At 33.4% G+C, this 23,262-nt stretch overlaps 1 protein-coding gene across 5 annotated transcripts in view; it reads left to right on the top strand.

Moving 5' to 3' along the window:
• LOC119081940 (dual specificity tyrosine-phosphorylation-regulated kinase 2) overlaps positions 1 to 23,262 on the top strand; it is a 52,009-nt gene that overhangs the window by 13,621 nt on the left and 15,126 nt on the right. For 2 of the 5 annotated variants that reach the window (XM_037191204.1, XM_037191203.1), the window contains exon 3: positions 17,458 to 17,665. In XM_037191204.1, coding sequence (XP_037047099.1) covers positions 17,458 to 17,665 — 208 coding nt within the window. Of the gene's footprint in view, positions 1 to 1,470; positions 1,617 to 14,004; positions 14,476 to 17,457; positions 17,666 to 23,262 lie in introns of those variants that run through there. The other 3 variants (XM_037191201.1, XM_037191205.1, XM_037191202.1) reach the window with 3 other exon arrangements.

Genomic DNA, 23,262 nt, shown 5'->3' with positions numbered 1-23,262 from the left:
TTACAGCTGGTTGGTTATAAAACTACTCACTGATTATTGCTCGTTACATCTTTCTTCGTTTCCGAATAGATCCCTAAACTTACCTCACATAATAAAAATGTATTTCGTTGGGAATGAATTCAAACCTTTTATTGGTCATTTTACTGACTTCTTTGAACAATGCAGAGGAACTTTTTTTTCAGAACTTTCACATTTTACTATGTTGAGAATAGAAACGAACCACGTCTAAGAAAAACTTACTGCCACAACAAATGGAAGCATTGAACTCAAACCTTTGCGGTTATCGCTGATAATAAATGTTATATTAATATAAGCAAGTGTTATGTAAACAAAAGGAAAAGTGGCAATGAGTGAAATCTTTTTACTAGAATTCGTTTACGTTGCACTTGGTTTATAATTAACCTGTTGCGGTCGGCGACTCATTTGTTATCGATAATGACAACACAAAAGCAATTCTGACCAATGCGGTATTATATGACAAAATAGCTTTTTTAATAATTGAAGTAAAAGATTTGAATTCAATCTATTGCAAATGCGTTCAAATGCATGTCGTCTGAGACAGGTTTATGGTTCTCAAAGTGTAGACAATTGAGTAATCCGAATATAGTCTAAAATACATACATCTGGGGATACTTAGGGTAACACATTTACAAGTACATAAGTTTATGTACTAAAATTAACATCGCATATGACTGAACGAATTATTGACCCGGTCAGTTTGATTAGCCATAGGCATTACGTTCTTTTCAATGTAAAAATTTTATTTCGGCTTATCGTTTTTCATAGAGTTCTGATTGAAGAATGATTGATTGATATTTAGAAAGATTGATGATTTTTATCAAAGCCAACAAAGTAATTACTAAAGTACACACTTAAGTGAGTAATTGCAACGCCAATTGCATGGATAAGAAATCAATAGTTAATCACTCATTCGATAAGTAAAGAGTAATGATTGCTGTTAAACTTGCGCTTTTGTACCTAAACTAATATTTTAAACAGATTCCTTGCACTTAGAATTTCTATAAATTTTTATATTTGCTACAATTAAAAAGCCTTGTCGGCAACAGCAGTGAATCGAAAATTTGTACTAGTCATACCAGTAATACCAACCTACCTAAACCAATTTTTTCTTAAAAAATCTGATACTATTCATACCATTTGCACAGTCTATGCATTATTTGAATTTATTATTCCGAATGTACCCGTGCTATTTTCCCTATTCCTTCATCCACGTACTCCACATTCACGTAGCCGAATTTATACGAAACAGAACTGCATCCACCATCCACACACTATCACATTGTACGCATATAGCCGAGTTCCCCATTTTATTCCGCTCCACATACAATTCGTATAAAATACATTGACTGAACGTTTACAACTTTTTTCCATTACACGAACAGTGCTAACTCCCGTTTGATGTATGTGTGTATTAGGAGACGATTTTCGTTGTATCGTTTGAAATGAAAATTGTTAGTCCCGGACGGTAGTTTGAACTGTGCAGACGGTTTTCCTATTACACTAAGTGAAGTTACTCGATGAATGTTCGGTTCGATTGAGAAAATTCAGTGTGTAGTTTATAGTAGAGAAAAGAAAGAAGAAAAAAAGTTTTAAAAGTAAAAAAAAAATATTTTATTTTTCATTGTTTCATGAATTATAATTTTCGATTTTTGAATTGAATGGTGGGGTTTCAAGTGGTGCAGTAAGATAAGAACGGAAAACAAATAATTTTTATTGACCAAAATGCAGCATTAAATTCCACCATAAAGTCTCATTCATTTGTCATGGAGAAAAGCCACAATATTTTGTAGATGTTTTGTTCTAATGGCTGTATATGACGAATATGGTTCTGTATTGAATGTAATTATATGGGAAGAGAAATTTCGGAGGAAAAATCGATTATTTTAAGTCGAATTCTGTATGGTACATGCGGATGTTGATGGTGATATGATCGGATAATAATGTGTGCATGGTAACTGGGTGGTATTCGGTGTACATATGTATGATCTGTTGATGGTTATTAATGCTCAAATAACCGTCATATTGATTGAAGAACGATAAATATAATTTTTGCAGAGAAAAATATGCAATTACAATATCGGAATATCCGCTGTCTGGCTGATGTACGATTAGGTCGATTTAGTTTTTGAATGTACATTGTACAGAACGTACGATATTATTTGAAATTACCTTAAATATCAATATTAACCGATGGATGAGGCACCTGAAACTGTTATGAAAAAGACATTAGTGAATTTAATGAGTTGCGTATACACAGAGATAACTGTTCGGATTATGTAAAGTTATCCGATACCGTAAATACATTTCAGTGCGGTTACAATCCATTATCCAAACTGTCAACGCTCATTTACTTCTTCTTTCATTGATTGTAAAAGCTTTTAGTGTTAGATGGCTCATGGATCATAATTCGCTCGGTGATGTCATTTTCGTCTAGCTTTTCTGCAAGAAAATTATTTTAGTTTTCTAAGTTTTTGATGTGAAAGGTTTTTTCCCAAGAAGATGAAAAAAATTTACAGTCAGTTCTCATTCGACAAATCAACGAACATAGCCACACTCTCTTCAACTAAACTTCTTAATTAGAGCCTGAGGGATTGTACTAATGAAGTGAACTTCTTGTGCTTTTTAGTCATTCTTCGTTGGGTTTAGATTTACATTATTATACAGAGACGAAAGTTAAACTCAGTGAGACAGCTGACAACTTTAAATCCTTCTGAAACGGCAGACGAATCGCTATACAATCTTAAATCTACTACTTCTTTTGTTTAAACTATTACCTAATGGTTGATACAAAATCTTTTACTTTTTTTGCTATATAAGACAACATTACTCGGAACCAAGCTCGGAACTCATTTTTTATCGTTGCTGTCGACATCAGATTCCGTCGATATATGCGCATCTAAATGGCAACCCTAGGGAAACTCAATCGGCCCGACCTTTCCATACGACACTATGCAGTCTGCAATTTTCTTTTTAATAAAATGCAATTTTAAAATCTTGTTGCTTGAACATCTCGAGTTTAGTTGTAAAACGTTGCCATTGACCTTTAAGTTATTTAATTCGTTGAACGAGCTAAAGTTTCCAACTACAAGCACAGACCGTGAAATTTCAGCATGAATTTGCTTCAGCTGTTGATACGTGTTTATATTTTTCTGCCACTTAACAGTTTTGATTGTATGTGTGGATCAGCTGAAGCAAATTCATGCTGAAATTTCACTGTCTGTGACTGTATGTTAAAGATTATTGTAGATAAGGCAAACTGTACATTCATTTGTTTCGTGAAGCTGTCTTTTCAGTTTTCTTACCTTCTTTTGCCTCCGCTAGTCATAGAACTTTAAAAAAAGGAATGGGACGTGACAAGCTTAGTAAATGTCCCAGGAAAATTCATTGACAAAAAATCGATATCATGTTCTTCGAGTTAGTGCGGAGTGAAATACAGAATTCTAAAATGAAAAAAATATCAACTGCACTGCATCCATATCTTACAGCGAATAACAAATATATCTAGTGAGTGTAAGCTGCTGGATTACAGTGTTTACACAAACGTTTCTGGAATGAAAATCTGTTAAATGTTGAGTTGGCTGTATACACCAGATAAAAATGTTTGCTCTGGTTCGTTTTGTAATGCATTAAAATGTATCCGCTGTCACATTAAAACAACACTTCACTACATGAAGTGTAATTTTCTATAAAAAAAAAACGTCCAACGGCATGAACAAAAAGATTCCACGAAATTATTTCTTTTTTTATAACTCGGATAGCTACAAATTTAAAATAATTGAACAAACTAACGACAAACAGATTACAAAACAGATAAAATTTTCAACTGGAATTAAGGTCACATAAATTTTGCTGAACACACTTCCTAAACTCATCATCACACGCACTATTATGGCATCGAGTCGATCGAAACGCAGTAAAATATTATATTCTGATAATAAGCATGCGACTGTTGTATACAGTTTTGCCTTTTTCTTCTTTTGTTTAACATTTATTTATTCAACTCATAAAACTATATACACAAATCAGATGATTTGTATATACACATGTTGATACACAAATGGAAATCAATGTAATTTTTCATTAAAACATTTATCTGGGAGGAAAAAAAATTAGAACTTTTTGGTTTAAAAATAAATAAACAAACTGGGAACTCCCTGGGAGTTGTGGGAAAGTAGGAAAATATGCAGATGCTTTCTCGCGAATAGCTGTTGCTGTACAACCCCGATTTTCTTAAAAATTTAGTATTTTGCTTCGTCTCGTCAATACCTTTCATTTGACGTATCGCACATGATTTTTGAGCGAAATCATTTAGAGATGCGCTTGGAAAACTAGTGAAAAACAGGCAAAACAAAACAAAACTTCTTCGCTGTTTTGGAGCACTTCCCGTTGAGTCGCAACAACGTTTATACGCTAGAAAGTTATTTGGGCACGCAGATCAGAGGTAAACAACTTTAAGCTGATAATTCTTTTTCAAGTAGGATCTCAAAACGTTCGACGTAGTTTCCTTTTTTACGCTGTTTTCTTTGGGAAAATCGAATTGGTCAATCAGTGAAAATATTTTTTAGAGGGTTTTGAATATAGGCTCACGATTCCATTGGCGGAAAAGCAAGCAAAACAGTTTGTTTTGCCTGTTTTTCACTAGTTTTTAAATCATATCATATAAATCATATAAATTATTTCGCCTAAAAATCGTGTGCGATATGTCAGATGAAAGGTGTTGACGAGACGAAACAAAATATTTAATTTTTGTAAGAAACGGGTTTGTTCATACAACGTTAGCTATTCGCGAGAAAGCAAGCAAAACTGCATATTTTCCTACTTTTTCCTGCTTTCCCGCAGCTCTAAAGTCCCCGGATCCCTGTGTTAGGTATATAGGTTTATTAAACAAGTACGGACAAAGTAAAATAACAAAAAAAATCGTTTGAACGTGACATAAAACGATTTATCGTATCCGAAATTTGTTCATCAAAGTAAAAAAAAATATCCAACAAACCAACAACCAAAATTTATGCTAATTGATGATTCTTGTTTTATGCTTTATGTGGTTTTATGAATCGTATAACTGAATAAAAGCACTCATTCATTTACCGATTTAATAAACTGATTTTATACGTTCGTCTACTAACTGGAATTATGTTCTGTGCCATTACTTTTCATAACATTCGTATTATATACATTGCTAACGTGTGTGCTGTACAGACAATACGAAAAAATTGACGTTACTCTATTTGTATTGTTTCAGTGCAGTCTGAAAGGGCATAAACCTATCTGGAAGGCAAAAACTCTTTTTTTTCTATAAACAAAATATAAACAGAATATAATTTATGGTTTCCGGTCGCTCAACACGACTTAACTCTTCCCGTTTGTTTTTTAGTTTATGTTTTGTTGGTAGAATTTTTTTTTGTCATAATATATCCACATCGATCACATAGCCATTTAAATTCTATCGAAGGGATAGTATATTTTTCGTTTTGATATTCTTCCACTTTTACATGTTCTACCATAAATAATGCAATCGAAATGACTTGTTAGTACAAAGCTTATATCACACATTTAATTCATTTAATTTTATTAACTAGTAGAGTAACCCGACTTCGCTCGGGGTTGCTATCATTTAAAAATATTTAAATAATATTTTCCTATCAAGAATATTTTCACGAGTCGAAAAAAAAACCCAAGAAAGTATTTTCAGCCGTCAAAAATAAAATAGTTCAAACGTATTTCAACGCGTCAAAAATACATTTTCCCAAAAAACGATTTCATGCGTCAATAATTCTCATGCGTTACTGTAGCTACACATTGCAACGCGAAAGAGATCAAATTTAATTTTTTCTTTTGTTATACTGTCAAACTTGACAGAAGAATAAAAGAAAAAACTGATTTAGGCCTCTTCAGCTTTGCTATTTGTAGCTAGAGTTACAAAAATATTTCCCCGTTCAAAGATTGCATCCACGTCGGAAACGGACAAAAAAGTGTTCGCGCGTCAAATACAGCATGAAAATGAAAGAAACATTTTCGTATGTTCTTCCTAACTTTCTCTCAGCAAAGTTTCAAGTCTCTGGGAACTTTCGTCCGGCCCTCCTATTAAGCGACAAACAAACCAACAAACAAACATTCAACTTTATATTATAGTTATCAAGAAGAAAGAGTTAATACTCTTAATGCTATGACATCATATTGAATTGAATTTAATTTAAAAAAACTTGTCGATCTTGTACTATCCATCAATCTTAGAAAAACATTTCTTTCTTACAACCAGCTGTTTGTTTTACAAACATCTTAAAGGTCGACAGAATTAGCAACACTGAGACATGTTCTGGAAATCATTTCCGATATTTCCTATTCGGTAGCCACTTTATCAGTTTAATTGGAAATTTATTTAGCATTTTTCGAATAAGTGTTTAGTGCAGCCTTTGTTTTTTTGGAATAAACCGCCGTCACGAATTTATAATTACGGATCGTATGCAATAACAGTCAATCACAAAAAAAAATGTTTTATTCAAACACCTTGTCGGTCATAACTTCTCAAACACTCGTATACACTTGAAAATAAGTATGACTTGGGAAGTACCTTCGTTCAATGGTATGTACCTATTCTCTCAAGAGATCAATCTGATGGCACTGACTTTGCATTAAATTCGCATAAATGTAAAGCTTCCATAGAAAACGGAGGAAGTTCTCCATCTCAATGCTAATCCTGACCTTTTACTGCTATTCGGAAAAGTGTCCATTCACCACAATAAATTCCAAGAAATTACAATGATAATCATTTTATGCGCTCGCTCCATTCTATACAATATAAATCATGAATTCCAGCCATTCATTAAACAATTAATTGAGAACGAAAAGTCCCTCTTGTTAACAATAAATTGGATAACAGTGCAGTCAGTTTCGTTTCCTTTCACAATACGGGCGCAGATAATGTTTTATGCTAGAAAATTTTCGAATTGAATATCATTTGTCATGATGTCGTTGACGTCGTCGTCGGTCGGTCTTTCTGTTTTAAGGTAAACTACTATGAGTTTACAAATATTGTGCCAGAATAAAACATGGCACAAGCGCACGATATGGAACTATTTAAATGAATTTCATTTTGATCGAACGAAAGAAGACAAGAAGAAGAAAATCAAAAAAAAAACTTTCCTTTTGTTTTGTTTATTTTCTTTTCTATTTTGACCCAATCTGTAATTAATTGCTAAATTCAATTACAGTTTACCAAATGGTAATGGGATCATTTTTTGATTAATCTGATGTTCTACTGGGTGTAGAAAATTGTGATGATGATTGACTGTAATGGATGTTGAAATTTTACAAAACGAGAGAGGAAAATGTTTTTTTTTCTTTCTTCATTTTTTGAATGAATTCAAGTGGAATTGACGTGAATGTTATTGGTATATGGATTATCGCATCGGTCCGTTGGTCATGGCTTTTATTACTACAGAATCAACTTTGGATGAGTTAAGCCAAAAAGATTTTTTGTTTTATTTTTACGAATAAAAAGGCAAAGTAAAAGGTGTAATAGACCAAATCGATTGATATGATGTCTGTTTCTGTTCTGCATGCATTGTTGCTTGTTTATTATAAAGTTTTTGGTAATTCGTAGACATAGGTGAAGTTAATCGAATGGAAAACGTGAACTGAGTTGAGCAACGAGGCATAAAGAAAAATATTCTTTGATATTCTCTTGCTTCCGAAGCAATTGAGACTTGAATAAACTCGGTTTTCATTTATTTACGGGCGATTGTAAGTGCTGATAAGAGTCTATTGACTCAACGATTTGAAGCATTACAGTCAAAACGTCTAACAATGAGAAGGGTGTTACAGTTTGAGCAGACTTATGGGCTGTATGCTCTTGCAAATATTTCTATTGCAACGCAACGGACATCGAATGTATGCCGCTAATTTGTAATAAACAATTGTTTTGTCTGAGGGAGGTGCGGGAAAAGAGTAAACGTTAGGAAAATATACAGTTTCGATTCCTCGCCAATAACAACTGTCGGACAAATCCAATTTTCTGAAAAAGTCTAGTCTAGTCTAGCTTTCATTTGACACATCCTTTTTGAACGAAAACATCCAGATATGCCTGAAAAACAGGAAAAATAGGAAAAGTGAACAGAAGCACTGTGAAAACAAAACAGAGACAACTTCCCGGAATAGTGTTTTTGTTTGGTCTGTTTTTCAAGCATATCTCTGGATGGTTTCCTTCAAAAATGATGTGCGATATATCAAATGAAAAGTATTGACTAGAAGAAACAAATTATTTAATTTTTTGTTTTTACAACAGTAGCTATTGGCAAGAAAGCAATCAAAACTGCATATTTTCCTACTTTTCATGTCTTACCGCACCTCCCAGTTTACAACAGCTTAAACGTATACCAGAAAATTGACCCAAAAAATACATTTTGTGTCAATGGAAAAATATTTCCGACTGAAAATAGAATAAACCAATTCGGGTCGATACAGAACACTAAAACCTTTGACCGTCATCCTACAACCAATTTTATTGCACCATGTCAACATCATTTCACCAGAAGTCTATAATTTATTGTGCCATCATATTTATTCTCTCGATCTCCATTGAATGTATACCTTTCGGACAGATAGTATCGTTTCGATTAAATAAAAATTATTCAGAAGAGTGACAAACATATTCCAACCATTGGGTGGAGTCGTTAAATGTTGAATTTATTTTACTATTAGAGAAACTGGGTCTTGACATTATCGAAAACATATTTTTATTGCTCTATTCATCTAATGTGAAAACGCTGTTTATCTTTTTAAAAAAAATGAAAATCTTGCGTATTCTTCTCTGTCCGAGATAAAACGCCAACAAAAATGATGCTCTAATATTTCAAATGAAATCGAAAAATCAACTTTTGAACAAATAAACAAACTGAAGAAGAGAGGAAAAGTTTTTTTTTCGATGAAAAGTAAATAAACAAAATCAAGAGATTGTTTTAATATTCATTATAATGACAGGTTATAGTGTCATCAATTCGACTGGTGCCATTGCTTTAGCATACAAAAGCTTTGCTCATTTATATATTGTTTGCAACCAAAGTGTCTAGGTAAACAGGATGGGGGAAAAAACGGAAATTAAATAAGAAAGATAAATATGATGCACTCTGTCCGAATTGAGATGTTTATTATTTAAAAAAAAAATCTTTTCGCTGGCGACAAGACACTTTCTTTTTCGATTGCAACGATAATAAATTTCGAACTTATTGGTCATCGGCTAAATATTTTGATTGTAAATCAAACAATCAACGTCTCGGCCACAAAGAGCTGACATCGCTGACATACACCAAATGTAAATTTATCGGAATTAAATTTTATTTTAACAAGCAACAAACGTATTGCGATGTAGATCATGGATCTGTTACTTCTTTTGTTAAATAAAGATAAAGATAAACTGACCAGGGCTCAATATGCAATAATTGCTTTACTGTGTGGCTCTCTCGGATAACTTGTCAAAATAGCGTAGAGATCTATTTCAGCCATGAAAAGACCTGCTTGTAACGAACATGTGTCTGTAGGAATTGGTGTGAATAAAATTTCAATCAAACGAATGTAATTGAGCACAACTAAGTGGAAAATAAGAGCAAACTTTGCAATAAACATCAAAGTTTCATTCATTCAAAAAATGGGTCGATAAACTCTAATCAGGACGTTATTGTCCGACTCTGTGTAATCTTATTTAATCGTTTCTCGTGTTTTCACTTGCTTCTGGAAAAGAATAAAGAGAAGACAAATTGTAGTAAATTGTGTGTTCTTCTACTGAGAGAGGTGCGGGAAAAGATGAAAAGTAGAAAAATATTCAGTTGAAAGACGTTTGAACCAGCAGAGGGGTGATCAGAACTTTTACATCAACAACTATGTACAACAGTTATTACATCTAGAGATATAAGTGAGAAGCTTTCAAGAAACAAAATCGTTGCTTTGCTGACTCCTGGTGCAACAGCTACTGTTTCAAAAACCAACTTACTGATTAAACTCGTCAGTACCTTTTTTGATGTATCGTACATGTACATCATATTTGAGCATTTACCTCCAGAGATATAATAAACTAAAGAAAAACAAAAAATACGCGAAACACGGGTCATTAATCTGGTGGTTCAACGTCTTTGAACTGCATATTTTCCACTTTTCCCGCACCCCCTGGGATCTTTATACCAATAAGGATATTGTGCACACAAAAAATCCAATATTTCATTTTTTTTAACGTAAAAGAAATATAATAAATGAGACACGCCAGCAGATTCCTGCAGTCTAATTTGTTTTCGTATAACGTCCACATTTTATGGACATTCAAAATTTATTTATTTGCACTTTCTGTGCTAAACAATTTTTCGTTTTTCCTCAATTTCTTTTAATATTTCTTGATTATAAAGCAACAACAGCCAGTTGGATGTGAATTATATGCGGGTATATACATAACGTTCCGTTGGTATTACTGCGTTTTTGTAATTTTATTTTAGGCATATGTACACGCGTGTGTTTATTGAATTATAAAAATTAATTTGAGCAAACGAAAGAAAGAAAAAAACCGTTCACAGATTTTATTATCCCGTCTGCCATACCGAATTGAGTACATCTCAATTCGAGTGTAGTGTAACATCCAATTTATTGTTGCTGCTTTCGACGTCATACACACACAAATGTAAATATAGATTTATGTAGATTGTAACTTTAATGTTCCTCGTCAGGTTTTCTTCCTATAACATACACCTCGAGCACTTCATAGACCGCTCTTCTTTTACAACATTATACACGTAATCATAACAATCTTGTTACATATTCTCGCTGTTTGTTTGCGAATGCGAACGTAAATCTTTTTAGCATTTTGTAACCGACACAAGTTTTTCTATAGGCCAAAGCGCCAATATCTAATTATAAAATCGAATATAAATTTATATGAACGAGGAAACTAGGACTCAACGGGTTTTTCACATTTCAAAAATGTTCTTGTAGTGCATTCGACACACACAGCTCAGTGTAAATGTTGGACGCATCGCATCAAGAACAACAACATCAGATTTGTGTGTAATTGGATTTTGTACACATCTCAACTTTTTGATATTTTTATGTGCAAACTAGAAATGGTAACAAAATGGGTCAGTAATTCAGTTTTTCTATTAAAGTCTCATCTATCTTGTTCGTATGGATGCGTTTGGATTATGTTCGTTACTCTTCTATTTTCGTTGTTCGTTTTTTTTTTCTCTTTAATACCGGGTATGATTTGAATGCATTACAGCTTAATCATTTAATAGCTTTAAGATTATGCTATTCGAGTCCAATGGTAATTGGACGGGCTAATAAATCAATATGGCTTGGTATACATAAAACAAACTAATGATGCCATCGAGTAGCATATAAGCTAAAAGAACAAAATTAATTTCAGTAAAATGTTGCAGTTTCCTGAGTCATAATCAAATAAAGCAATTTGTGAAGTAGTCTGATGTAGCGTTCTGCAACTGACCTATTTCTCCATCGTAAAAAAAAAATTGTTTTTTTCGCCTCAGATGTTTCATCTTGACCTAACGAGTGTAGACTTGTTTTGAATGTAAATATTTAATTTTCCTCTAACCGAAATCAACATGGAATTGAGTGGAGAGCATTTCATAAAATAATATTGTTTAATTTACTACAGCAACCGCGCTGTATCGAATGTACGGTTTTCCGCATTAATCTACCGAAAGTTGTACGATGTACATGCTAGAGGCTTTGTGGCTGAATTTTTTACCTCAGTTCAAGGAATAGTCTTGACTGAAAGTCATGGATCTTACGGATAATAAACACTCTACATTGTTTTCACTATGATTTATTGATTGATTGATTCATTCCTTGATAGCTTGAGTATTCTTTCGTTAGCAGAAGCATAACAATTAGCCATATGAGTCCATTATTCAGGAGGATAAGTTAGGGAAAGCAAATGTTCCCATAGAATTTCAGGACTTCATGTTAGTTTTTCTGATGAACTACTGCGACGTTAATGTCAAACTTTATTTTCGAACAAACAAAATCCTTCAAGTCTTACAATTAAAAAATGATTTGACAAGAACATTGACGAAAATATCGATGGACAGATCGAATTCGTATACTTGCGCGTGATGTCCTTCCAATTTTCATTTTCATTTTTAGATTCTCCAAATCGTTGACTAATTGAGTCATTTTGCTCGGATTGCATACTCTTATCGTAAAGCTCATGCCGTGTGTAACCGAAACGAAATGTTTATGTTATTGCAAAACGGTAATGTTTCACTTGCGCACATAATATTCGGCACAAAGCTATTTAGCATTGGAAACTTACGGATTGGCTGTTATAGAAAATCCATTTTTAAGTTACAATAAAATTGATCTGTAATTTCTTGGATTCGATCCAAATTGCTTTGATGTCGAGCATGTCTGGGTTGATGTGTATTATGGGTGCACTTGAAAAGCGTATGTACTATACTTAATCCCCATAATTTAATATACCATTGAAATGTGAAATGATAAATTGATGATATGCCAATGCTGTATGATCAACTACTACTTGTAGTATTATACATTCGTTGGTAGAGTCATTTACACATCACCACTTAAGAGATGAATCCGAAAAAAATAAAATAAAAAATTCGTTTAAAGAAAGAGGCAATTTGCACTGTGTTCCAATGATAGTTTGGCTATTTCACTGTGTGCGAATAGCAGAAAAAATATTAAAAAAAAGACCTTTTGCTTAAAGTGCAATTAGCATAATTTTTTGAGGCAATAGGTTTCAGGATTCATTGATGTAAGAATGAGCTAAAGTATCTCTTATTGTAACATCCCATAGAAGAGTTTTCCATGACTAGAATTTCTGCTTCCCTTTTCTTAGATACCACATACAAATGTTGTTAGAGATTTTTTGCATGCCATAGCCATGTTTTGTACATGACACGATACGCACTCGCACACATTGGCTTGTGTAACAGGTGAGGCTTAACAGACGGTTGTTGAGTGCAATAATTTGGTTATTTGCACTGTTTGCGGCGAACTTTTTCTTATAATTTAATGCATCGCACACATTATCTAAATTTATTGAAACAGAAGAATCGATTTTACTGTTCTGCTGGGTGTTGTGCCAATAGCACGACGGTTTAATGAGTTTTCGAAAGAAATTTATTTATTCAAAGCGAAAAAAAAGACTACTCGCATACGGCGTAGTCAGTAAAAAAACGATCTTTTCAATCAACAAATATTACAATAAATAAAAATCATCCGCTCTATTACTTCCTAAAGTTCCAAGAATACATGCCGCATTGCCTGATGCTCTCTTCATCAACGATCCCAACTTGTCAATAAATTTCTTTGTTTCTGGACCCATGCAACCTAATGATTCAAAGGCAAGGGGGGTAAATAAATAGTTTTCTTTAAGACGTATATAATGATTATGCTTAAATCTCTCCGCTTTATCTGCAATAGACCCTGCTTTCTTAGAGGATTCACTGATGTATGAAGGAGCCAAAGTATCACGTATTGTTACATCCCATAAAAGTGATTTTCCATGACTCCACGGAACTACTGTCATATCATCAGGTCTTTTACCGTCGTCTCTAGAAATACCAGGTGGTTGCAAAATATTGGGAAATCCTGCAGAGGAAAATGCATGACCAAAAACATTATTGACAGAATCGTGTTTAGCAATAATCCCTATCTTTAATTTCGAAAGACATTTTATTATTAAACAAAAATGACAAATGTTTGCAAAAATATTTTATTTGCCGATACACGGCTTGACGCTTGAGCAACATTTTGCAATAAATCAAATTTCGTTTGAAAGTTTTTTTTTCTCTTCTCTTATTCGTTTTGCATTTATTTATTTCGGCTATATAAAGGATTCTTTCCGTCAATTTAATAGTGAAAACATGTTGCTTTTTGCAACGTAATTTCTATTATACCTACCATATGGTTTATGATGCAATCCAAAAGTAAAATGAAAATTTATTTTTAACTTTTTGATAGAACTATAAATAAATAACCGATCCAAGTGAATATATAAATAATACTTTAATGGTTTCGAAATAGCTGCAGATGATGAGCGAATATTATGAAGTGTTATAAATAGAAAAAGAAAATTATTTGATAAAGAAAAAGAATAATTTGTGAGAGTAAAAAAATGATGATTAAATAAACGTCTGTGAAAAAAAAATTGCATGGAAAACATTTACTAGAAGTGAAAGTTCAGACATTTACAGGAAAAAAAGAAAAGATTTCGTTTTTCAAAAAATAGTCGATATTTTCCTTGAATTAAAAATATCGAACGAAAATTTATTGTGAAAACCCATATCTATAAAACCAATTTCTGAAAAAGAAAACAAAAAATAAATCGACGGAAAGACGCAACAAAACCGTTTTAAAAAGCATTTTCGGTTTTCATGTGCTTTCCAAAACCACACGGAATTCATGTTAGCAAATATGTTGGATCGTGGCCCTGTAAGTATATTTTCGTGCGTTAATTGTTTTTTATTAGATTTATTTGATGTGTACGTGTATACAATAAATATGGTGTATGCGTTTTCGCTAGAAATCTGTGTTTAAGGTTGTGTGGTTTTCTCAAAAATAAGAAAAGAAAAAACTTAAACGCACCACATGCCGAAAATAAATTCCGAAAATTTTCATTTCACGAATATCTTTTGATTGATGAGGTATTTTGGTTTCATGTTAATTATAATACATGGAGAAATCGGGTCATATTTTCATTAAATGTTTTACGGTTTTCAAATTAGGGCTATTCAATTAATAACACAGCCAGAGCAGTGTGACTGGAAAGTATAATTATTTTCCTTGACTTTTACTTTCAAGGTTCATTTCGAATAAATCATAACTCAATAATAATTCCGCGTATAAAAGTCACTCCATAATAACAGTCTTGTTAGTTAGCAATTCATTGTTCTGAATGAAATTAGCTTTTTTCAGAAATATGCGGAAGTATTTGCTATGTTTATGTACCATAACTGTCAAGCAATATATCGTTTTTGAAAACGGAGATTGTTTATTTCATTGAATAGTTCTGGGTCGTAATTCCATCTGTCTGCGGGTTGATGGGATGATTTTTTAACTGAAATTACTGAAATTGACCGAAAACGTTTTTCGATAAATATTGGTTTATTCAGAGAATTTAAAGTCTATGAAAACTGAGCAGACATATTAACAGCTGTTCAGATAACAGCAGCCAAGCCAATCAATTTTCTTTCGACTTTAACCTGTAGATGCAGGCGTATTATAAAACGGTCATCTTGTCAACTTCCATCAATCATTTTGCCACAGTTCACAAGCGATACAGTTTTTAACAACTTGACTGTTCAGTCACTGCACTGTGGCCGTGACATTTAGCTTGTTTTATAAGTTTACGTTGCCTTGATAATGAACCTGAATGGTAATAATTGTCAGTGCGTCTCTATGATGGTCACTATAGCATCCGAGGCTGTAAAACCGCCAAAGGACGTTGATAATACCCTAACGAGGCCAACGAGTTTTTTGAACAGACCAAAAAAATTGAGCACCAAAGTGGGTGGGTGTTTTATTGACCGAGAAGAATCAATTTTCGCTCTGGACTCTGAGTGTTCTTTTGTAAGATTGAATTTAAGATTTTCTAAAAGATAGAAGTTAGTTTGATTTACTGACTTATTTCTATCCCTTATCGCTATTCTATCTTTGAAAAAATTCAGCTACGCTACAACAAAGATAACGTTCAACAATCCATTCCATTGTTAGTGTGTTTCGACGATATGGACACAAGAAATATTTAAATCCAATTTAGATGGGCGGATCTATGTACACTCCCTTAATCAAATATAAGTTTCCTACTTTTCGTAACAATCATTTCGACTATAATCGAGTTATAGTGGAGCATTCTAATCATTAACATTCAGTAAAGGATACGAAAGTTTTTATTAAACTTTCTACTTAACGAAAACAATAGTTTCTCTTCGATGGGGTCGTGATCATTCTGTATACGAAATAGATTCTATGCATCGCTGTTTATGTTTACACTATTCGTTGAATAAAATTGCTGTTCAATACGAAGCGGATAATTAATGGGATACGATTTATAATTATAGAGCACTTAAGCCAACCATATAGTACGTAGAATTTAATGGGTACGTTTCGAATGTTACCAAAATAAAATCATCTTCGTAAACTAATAGGGATTCCGAACAGTAGATCGAAGGCTGAGCTAGCAATAAATTCAATTTCTTTTTTTAGTACAATAACAACAACAAAAATCAAATGTGAATGCATTGCAGTCAAAGTCATGTTAATTACTTCCTGTTCCTATACATCGTGTACCTCCCCCATCAACGTAAAAAAAAGAAAAAGAAAATATCTACCGCCTCGAAAATAGTTCTTTTATCATAGCGTTAATTGACTGAAAGTTATTTCTAGCTGTTAAACCCAAAATATAATTATTGAAGAATGTTTATCATGCATACATGGTGGTTGGTTTAGCATGTAATAAAAAAAAAATGATTTCTACCATTTCGGTTGTTTGCCATTTTTTTTTCGTTCTTCTTTCGTCGAAAAAGTTCTTATCATCACCGACGAAATGAGCACACATTAAAAATGAAAATGATAAAACTACCCCAACATATTATGTTGGGGTCGTTTATTTTAATCATGTTTTTGGGCTATTACTAAAAATGTTTATTTTATGTGAACGACATGGTGTATTAACAGGAGTTTTAATACACCAATGTTGTATGTGTGTTTTTGATATTCTGGAGTTCGTAGTAGCTTTATTGTATATGTGGTCGTGGTGTATATAGAATACACAAAACAGAATGTTCACGTTTATTGAACCTCGAATTCTATCGTCAAACGGACTTCATAGTAAACTCCGTCCATCGTTAGTAGAGTCAGTTTTTCAACCAGTATATAGTTGAATTGCAGACAATTTTCATAAATTTTTCGTATGAGCTCGTTCAAAACACTGCAAGAAAACGTACAGTTTCAGAATGTGTAGTTGACATGTACGTACGTACATGCTCAATTAAGTGCAGTAAAATTTGAACATTCGATTCAGCGAATGTCGTCGACAAGTTCACTAAAAAGATAAGAAACAGACAGTGTCGCTATTTACATTTGGATTATTCGCCCATGAGCATAAACATCATTACACACCATCGATACATCCGTTTTCGAAATGTATTCGCACAAAATTTACAAGCCTAAAAATAGACAACAAAAGTGGTTTGACTTTGAAAATGTTTGCCTAACACGAGGCGTTTACGTATGCTCAATACGATATGTTGAATATATTATTTTGTGTTGTATACCGAATAAAACGAACCAAGAAATACACACCAAAATGACTTCATATTCGAAATTAATTTCGTTTTGGTTTGAAACATTGATAATGCATATATTTCATCGATGATTTTCTAACAATTTTGTTTTTTCCTTTTCTTGTTTCAGGTGCAAATCGATAACGACAAATGTCGTCGAGAAGCAAGACTGTCCGGATCGAGATTAGATTTCTGTTTGCCGCGCGGAAATTCGAGATCATCGCGTATCGTTGATTCGCATGGAAATACACTGACCCCAATTAGTCCGCAAAGTAACAACAATTCTTCACCGAGTGAAGAAGACAATCCAAAATTGACGACATCTTTAACCGCTTCAGGTAAATCAAATCGTTTTTCTTACAAGTCGTTTACAACAATTCCTACAAGAGGGAAGTTTTGCCAATTGAAAAGTTGCTTACGTATATGTTGAGTACAGTTGGTACGTCCACAACAGATACGTAAATAACTATTTCATATCGTAATTGTTTTTCTTGACGAAACAAAACATCAATTTGTTCAAAGCAAAAGTTCGGGTGAGAAAATAGACAGTTTCTCACCCGAACTGTCATCAGGCGAAGCGTTTACAAAACATCGTTTTTTCCGATGTTCTCATAGCCTTTTGAGCGGAGAAAATATGGTTAATCACACCACACATATGAAAGTGTATTTTATTAAGTTTGGTCTTGCACACAACTCTTTCTTTTCTGCTGCAAGTCTATATGACTGTTTTACTTCGTTGTTGGAGTCGCGAATGAAATCAGCAGAAAATATCCAACATCAGTTTTTGTTATTTAATGCCTCTTGAACATTTTTCAATAATAATTCATTCCAACAGATGCTCATGGTTTCCGTTTCTCAATTTTGTACCATATCTATCAACCATGCTCAAACCTAGCATCTCATCAATCTCCCAAAATTGAATCATAAAATTGTATCACATTAACGAAACCATATATTTCACAATGCAAATTGAAACTGATGGCTTTCAATAACCGAGTGACGAAAGAATAGAGCTTGTAAGTCTTTGAAATGCATTAAAAATGTTTCAATATTTTCTTCATGAACTCATGGAATCGTTGTTGGCCCAAAACGATGAGTTATTAAAATATATTAATGGAAAGTGATAAATCCGGAGCAATAATAAAAAGCCAACCAACAAAAAGAACACACCGATTTGCATTTACATTATCTAGTTCAAACGCATTAAGAGTTCGTAATTTACTGTTTTTGTGATGATTAATTTATCCAATAGTGCTGCACGTCGTCGTTGTTCTTTTTTGTGTGTCTATTTTGAAATTTATTAATGACCAGACCATTTCATTCATGTTACCATCAAAGTTTTGTTTGGTTGTTCCATGATATATTTAGTCGTGTTGCTTCTATTGCTATTGCTACATTTCGTGTTGCATAATTTTCGCTGATTAAAAAAACTGAAAATTATTTCTTTTGAGGAAACATGAACATTACAAACGTTTCGTGTGTACAATACAAATACCGATATATGGGGATGTGTAACATGTAACATAATCGGAACTTTTAATGCGAAAAATAAATAATTTTTTTCTTCTTTATGATAAATCAATGTTAGACAATAGGAATATCACCCGTTGACGCACAAAATCAACTTTATTGCCTGTTTATTAATGAAATTTGTTTTTGTATCAAATTAACTAGACATACGTATAGCCCCCGAGGATAGGGTATTGGGTGTACGATAAATGAACGTAAATTAGAGTTTCGTGTTTTTTGTACTTTTCCATGCGTTCGATAAAAAGCGAACGGTGGAAATGTGAACAAAAATCTTCATTTTTATTACCAAAATTACCATTACATGTGTTTTGAGCTTAACATGAACGGTATGTTAAATACGTATCCTCTGTGTGTGTATAACACCCCCCAAATGTTTTGTTTTACGTATAGTATAGATGTAATACCAACATTCGATTTTACGTATTACTTTCGTATGTACACACATAATCAGTTTGACAAGTCCCAATCAATTCCGGCAGTTTTTTCATGTCTAGACTCGAAACATATGGTAGCAGCACGCATACCTATATGTTCAATTTAAGGTATGTAGTTTAATGATTGTGAATAGAAGAAAAATTGGTTGTTTCTAGGACTTTGGGACAAAACATTTCATTAAATTGCATCTGAATCCATTTCTCATCAATCTCACAGTACAACAACCTTCGATTAATTTCTAGTGAAGTGTTGAACCAGAGAAAATTATGACGAACATGAGTCGTATACATCTTGTATACCCAGATTTTGTGCCATTTCCGCTAAACGAAAAAGCAAAATGAATTTTCCAAGCATCAAAGGTCCAGATATTTTCATTATATTAACGAACCCATGGTATTGTTAAAAAGACCTATTGCCGTTTATTGACAATACCATGGCCTTGTTGCCCATAATAAAATATGATTCCATTGTATTATACAGAATCATTGTTCTCCATTATTTTATTATGCTGAAGAATGTGCCTTTGTCTTTTCTCTCCCTCTTCAAACTATCCACTTATATATCAGCGCGAGGTCGTACATTCAACACCTACTTTGGCATGAATTTATGAATGCGAGGAAGCAATAGTGGAAGGAATGGAAATCTTTTAGTGTGCTCATCTCAGCATTCAAAATGTTTTAAATGGCAATTAAGGGCGTCCAAGCACGAAATCTGAACGATTATGCAATGTGTGAAGACACTTCTGCGTCATTTATAAATGTCCCAATTGTTTCGACATTTAGTTTTTGAGTTGGCATAATGTCACAGTCTTTCCGGTTTCCTTTTTTTCAGTATATTCTTAGAGAGATTCTTTTGAAAAACAGCCTACCGAACCGAAATCGGACGCATTTTCCAGGGGACTTTTTTATATGTGCCTAGAAACGTATTCGACCCTAGAACCCAAAACCACTTTCAAAAAAATTCTTCGAAGTTTGTGTGGCTGGTGAAAGGTGATCCAAAAACCGAAAACTTGCACTTTTCTTAGAAAAATTTCTCCAGTTACACGAGCCGTACAGGGTCGTGTGGGGTGTCGTTAGAAAGCTAATTACGTGTACTATTGAACCGAATAAGGGTCTTATTGGGTTTAAAATTCATCCACACTGAAATATGTGCAGTTGAAGATTTCAACCGAAAACTTACACTGTTCTTACTGAAATTTCTCGAGGTACACAAAACGTACATGATCGTGTGGGGTGTCATTTGAAAGGTAATTTAATGTGCTTTTGGGCCAAATAGGGTCTTGGATGCTATGATGAAATATGTACACATAAACATTTCAACTTCTATTTCATCGTAGATGCATACAAACCACATAAGACCCTATTTGGCCCAAAAACACATTAAATTACCTGTCAAATGAGACCCTACACGACCATGTACGTTTTGTGTACCTCGAGAAATTTCAGTAAGAACAGTGTAAGTCTTCGGTTGAAAACTTCAACTGTATATATTTCAGTGTCAATGAATTTTAAACCCAATTAGTCCCTAATCGGCTCAATAGTACATGTGATTACCTTTCTAATGACACCCCACACGACCCTGTACTGCTCGTGTAACTGGAGAAATTTTTCTAAGAAAAGTGCAAGTTTTCGGTTTTTGATCACCTTTCACCAGCCACACAAACTTCGAAGAATTTTTTTGAAAGTGGTTTTGGCTTCTAGGGCCGAATACCTTTCTAGGCACATATAAAAAAGTCCACTGGAAAATGCGTCCGATTTCGATAGGCTGTTTTTCAAAAGAATCCCTCTTAACGATCCAGTCCATTAAAAAACTTTAGTTTTGGCCTTTAATTAGAGAATGATTGGGCTTGGTTTTTATGAAGGAACGAAGGGATTTGTGTGCCATTTGCAACATTTTGACAAGATGTACGTCCAGAGGACTATTTTACTCTTCGTTATCCTCAATGGTAATAAGAGAAAACGACTTGTTAAAAGAACTAAATTAATTACAAAGAGGCGCTGAAGTGCGGTCGAAATTCAAAATGGAAAGTGCGGAGGTCTTTCTAACGTAGCGTCATTTTCATACAATGAAGCATTGAAATGTATTTTTCGGTTCACTTTTTCATTGAATCGTTCACTTAAAATTCAAATTTAAGGCACACTTACGGCGTGAATTCGTCGCAAAGTTTGTCGTTTCATGGTAGTCGTATTTCACCACAAAGTTGTGGATCCCCAATTTCGGACATCTCTTTTTATGAATGATGCCTCATTGCTAGCTAAGCTAAATTAAAATGTTATGTACATACTCTATACGTTAACACACACACACACATAATGTATTTAATGTGTTCATTTGATATATTCAACGACATTTAATCCGAAATGAACGGCATTATTCTAGAGATCCATTCATATCGACAACAAAAATACTTAATGGAACGACCATAAAATATTTATTAGCCCACAAATTTTCTATTGCTTCTATTATTTGCGATAATCCCATGTTTGTTTATCCATAATATTATCGCATTATTGTCGGATATTCGAATTATGACAAATTTATTACTTATGCCAAGCTTTCAGAATAGAATTAGGCTGAGACGGACGATTTTTCTTGCTTAAAATCTTCTGTAATACAGTTGCGTATTCTAGTTATACAACGCATTAAATTAGGAATGAACGCGAATTAAATTGATAGTTATTGTAAGACCGATCGATTTGCATTAGAAAAAATAATTATTCTGAAATTTTGAATAGTCTAAGTCTTGGTTACAGTTGACGTCAGTGAAATTTACGCTTGAATTTGATTCAGCTGTTTTTCAGCTGATCCACTCATACGTCTTTACACGGGTGAAATTGTTACACGAGCGATTGGTATTGGTAAAACAGTATAAAAACGTATGATCAGTGTAGTTTGTATGAGTCAAGTCAAGGCAAGTATGAGTGGACCTGCCGAAAAACAGCTAAATCAAATTCCTGCCTGAATTTCTCTGACGCCAACTGTATGGAAAAGTTACTGACGATTTGTTCACTAAATTTCGAATATTACCCTCGCGGCATAGTTTTCAGTTCGATCGTCTCTCAGTCTCTCACTCTAAATACTTTCATTTTCGTCACAATAAAAATTCGATTTGAAACCAACTTCGCAATTTCAATTTAGACGAAAATGAAGACATTTTTATATAAAAAAGACGTCTTCTACTCTAGTTTAAATAACGATAAAAGACTTTGAAAATCTCGCTGTTGAGTTTAGTGTCGTATACACTGTGCTCTGTTGGTTGTTACTATATAGGTTGTGTCATAGTTGGTACTATAAAATACAATTTGTGGAAATGATATCACTTTGAAAGCTTTTCTTGAAATATACTTGAAATTTGTTTTCTTATGCTGTGTTATTATGGAAAGTATACTTCTTGACAATGGGTTTCGTCAGCTTTGTGAATATTTTATTCTTTTGGCTGATGCGTTTAACAGAATCTAGTGGATCCACTATTACATCTAATTGAGTCTTAGTTTCATCAAAAGGAAATTGAAATAGGAAATCGCATTTAAAGAAGTTAACCGTTTACCAACAGGCAACAGCAACTGTTTTGCGATACAGTTCCATAAATCTTTAACTTCGATTACATTCTATCGGATCTAATAGTCGATGGTGTCCGGTTGAAGAAAAAATATTTTGTACGTAAACTATATGCCTCAAAAATAATGCGTTTGTAGTACAAACGTTGTACACAAAATGACAGTTTTGTACACAAACAATATTGATTTTGTACACAGAAACCATGATATTATACACAAAATCAATTAATCGTACACCTAAGAAGCATTTTTTGTACACAAAAACTATGACATCATTCCTAGGTCCTAGGTCCTGGATAAGGAAAATACCAATTAGGTCGCGTCGTATCTTCGATAAGGAAATTGCTAATTCTTTATGATTATATCACGTTGTATCTTGCGTACGAAATATTTGTGTACAAAATTTACGTTTT

The sequence above is a fragment of the Bradysia coprophila genome, unplaced genomic scaffold (assembly GCF_014529535.1).
Source record: "Bradysia coprophila strain Holo2 unplaced genomic scaffold, BU_Bcop_v1 contig_373, whole genome shotgun sequence".
Lineage (NCBI taxonomy): Eukaryota > Metazoa > Arthropoda > Insecta > Diptera > Sciaridae > Bradysia > Bradysia coprophila.
The sequence above is the reverse complement of the archived record's forward strand: the minus strand, read 5'-3'. Positions and strand labels throughout refer to the sequence as shown.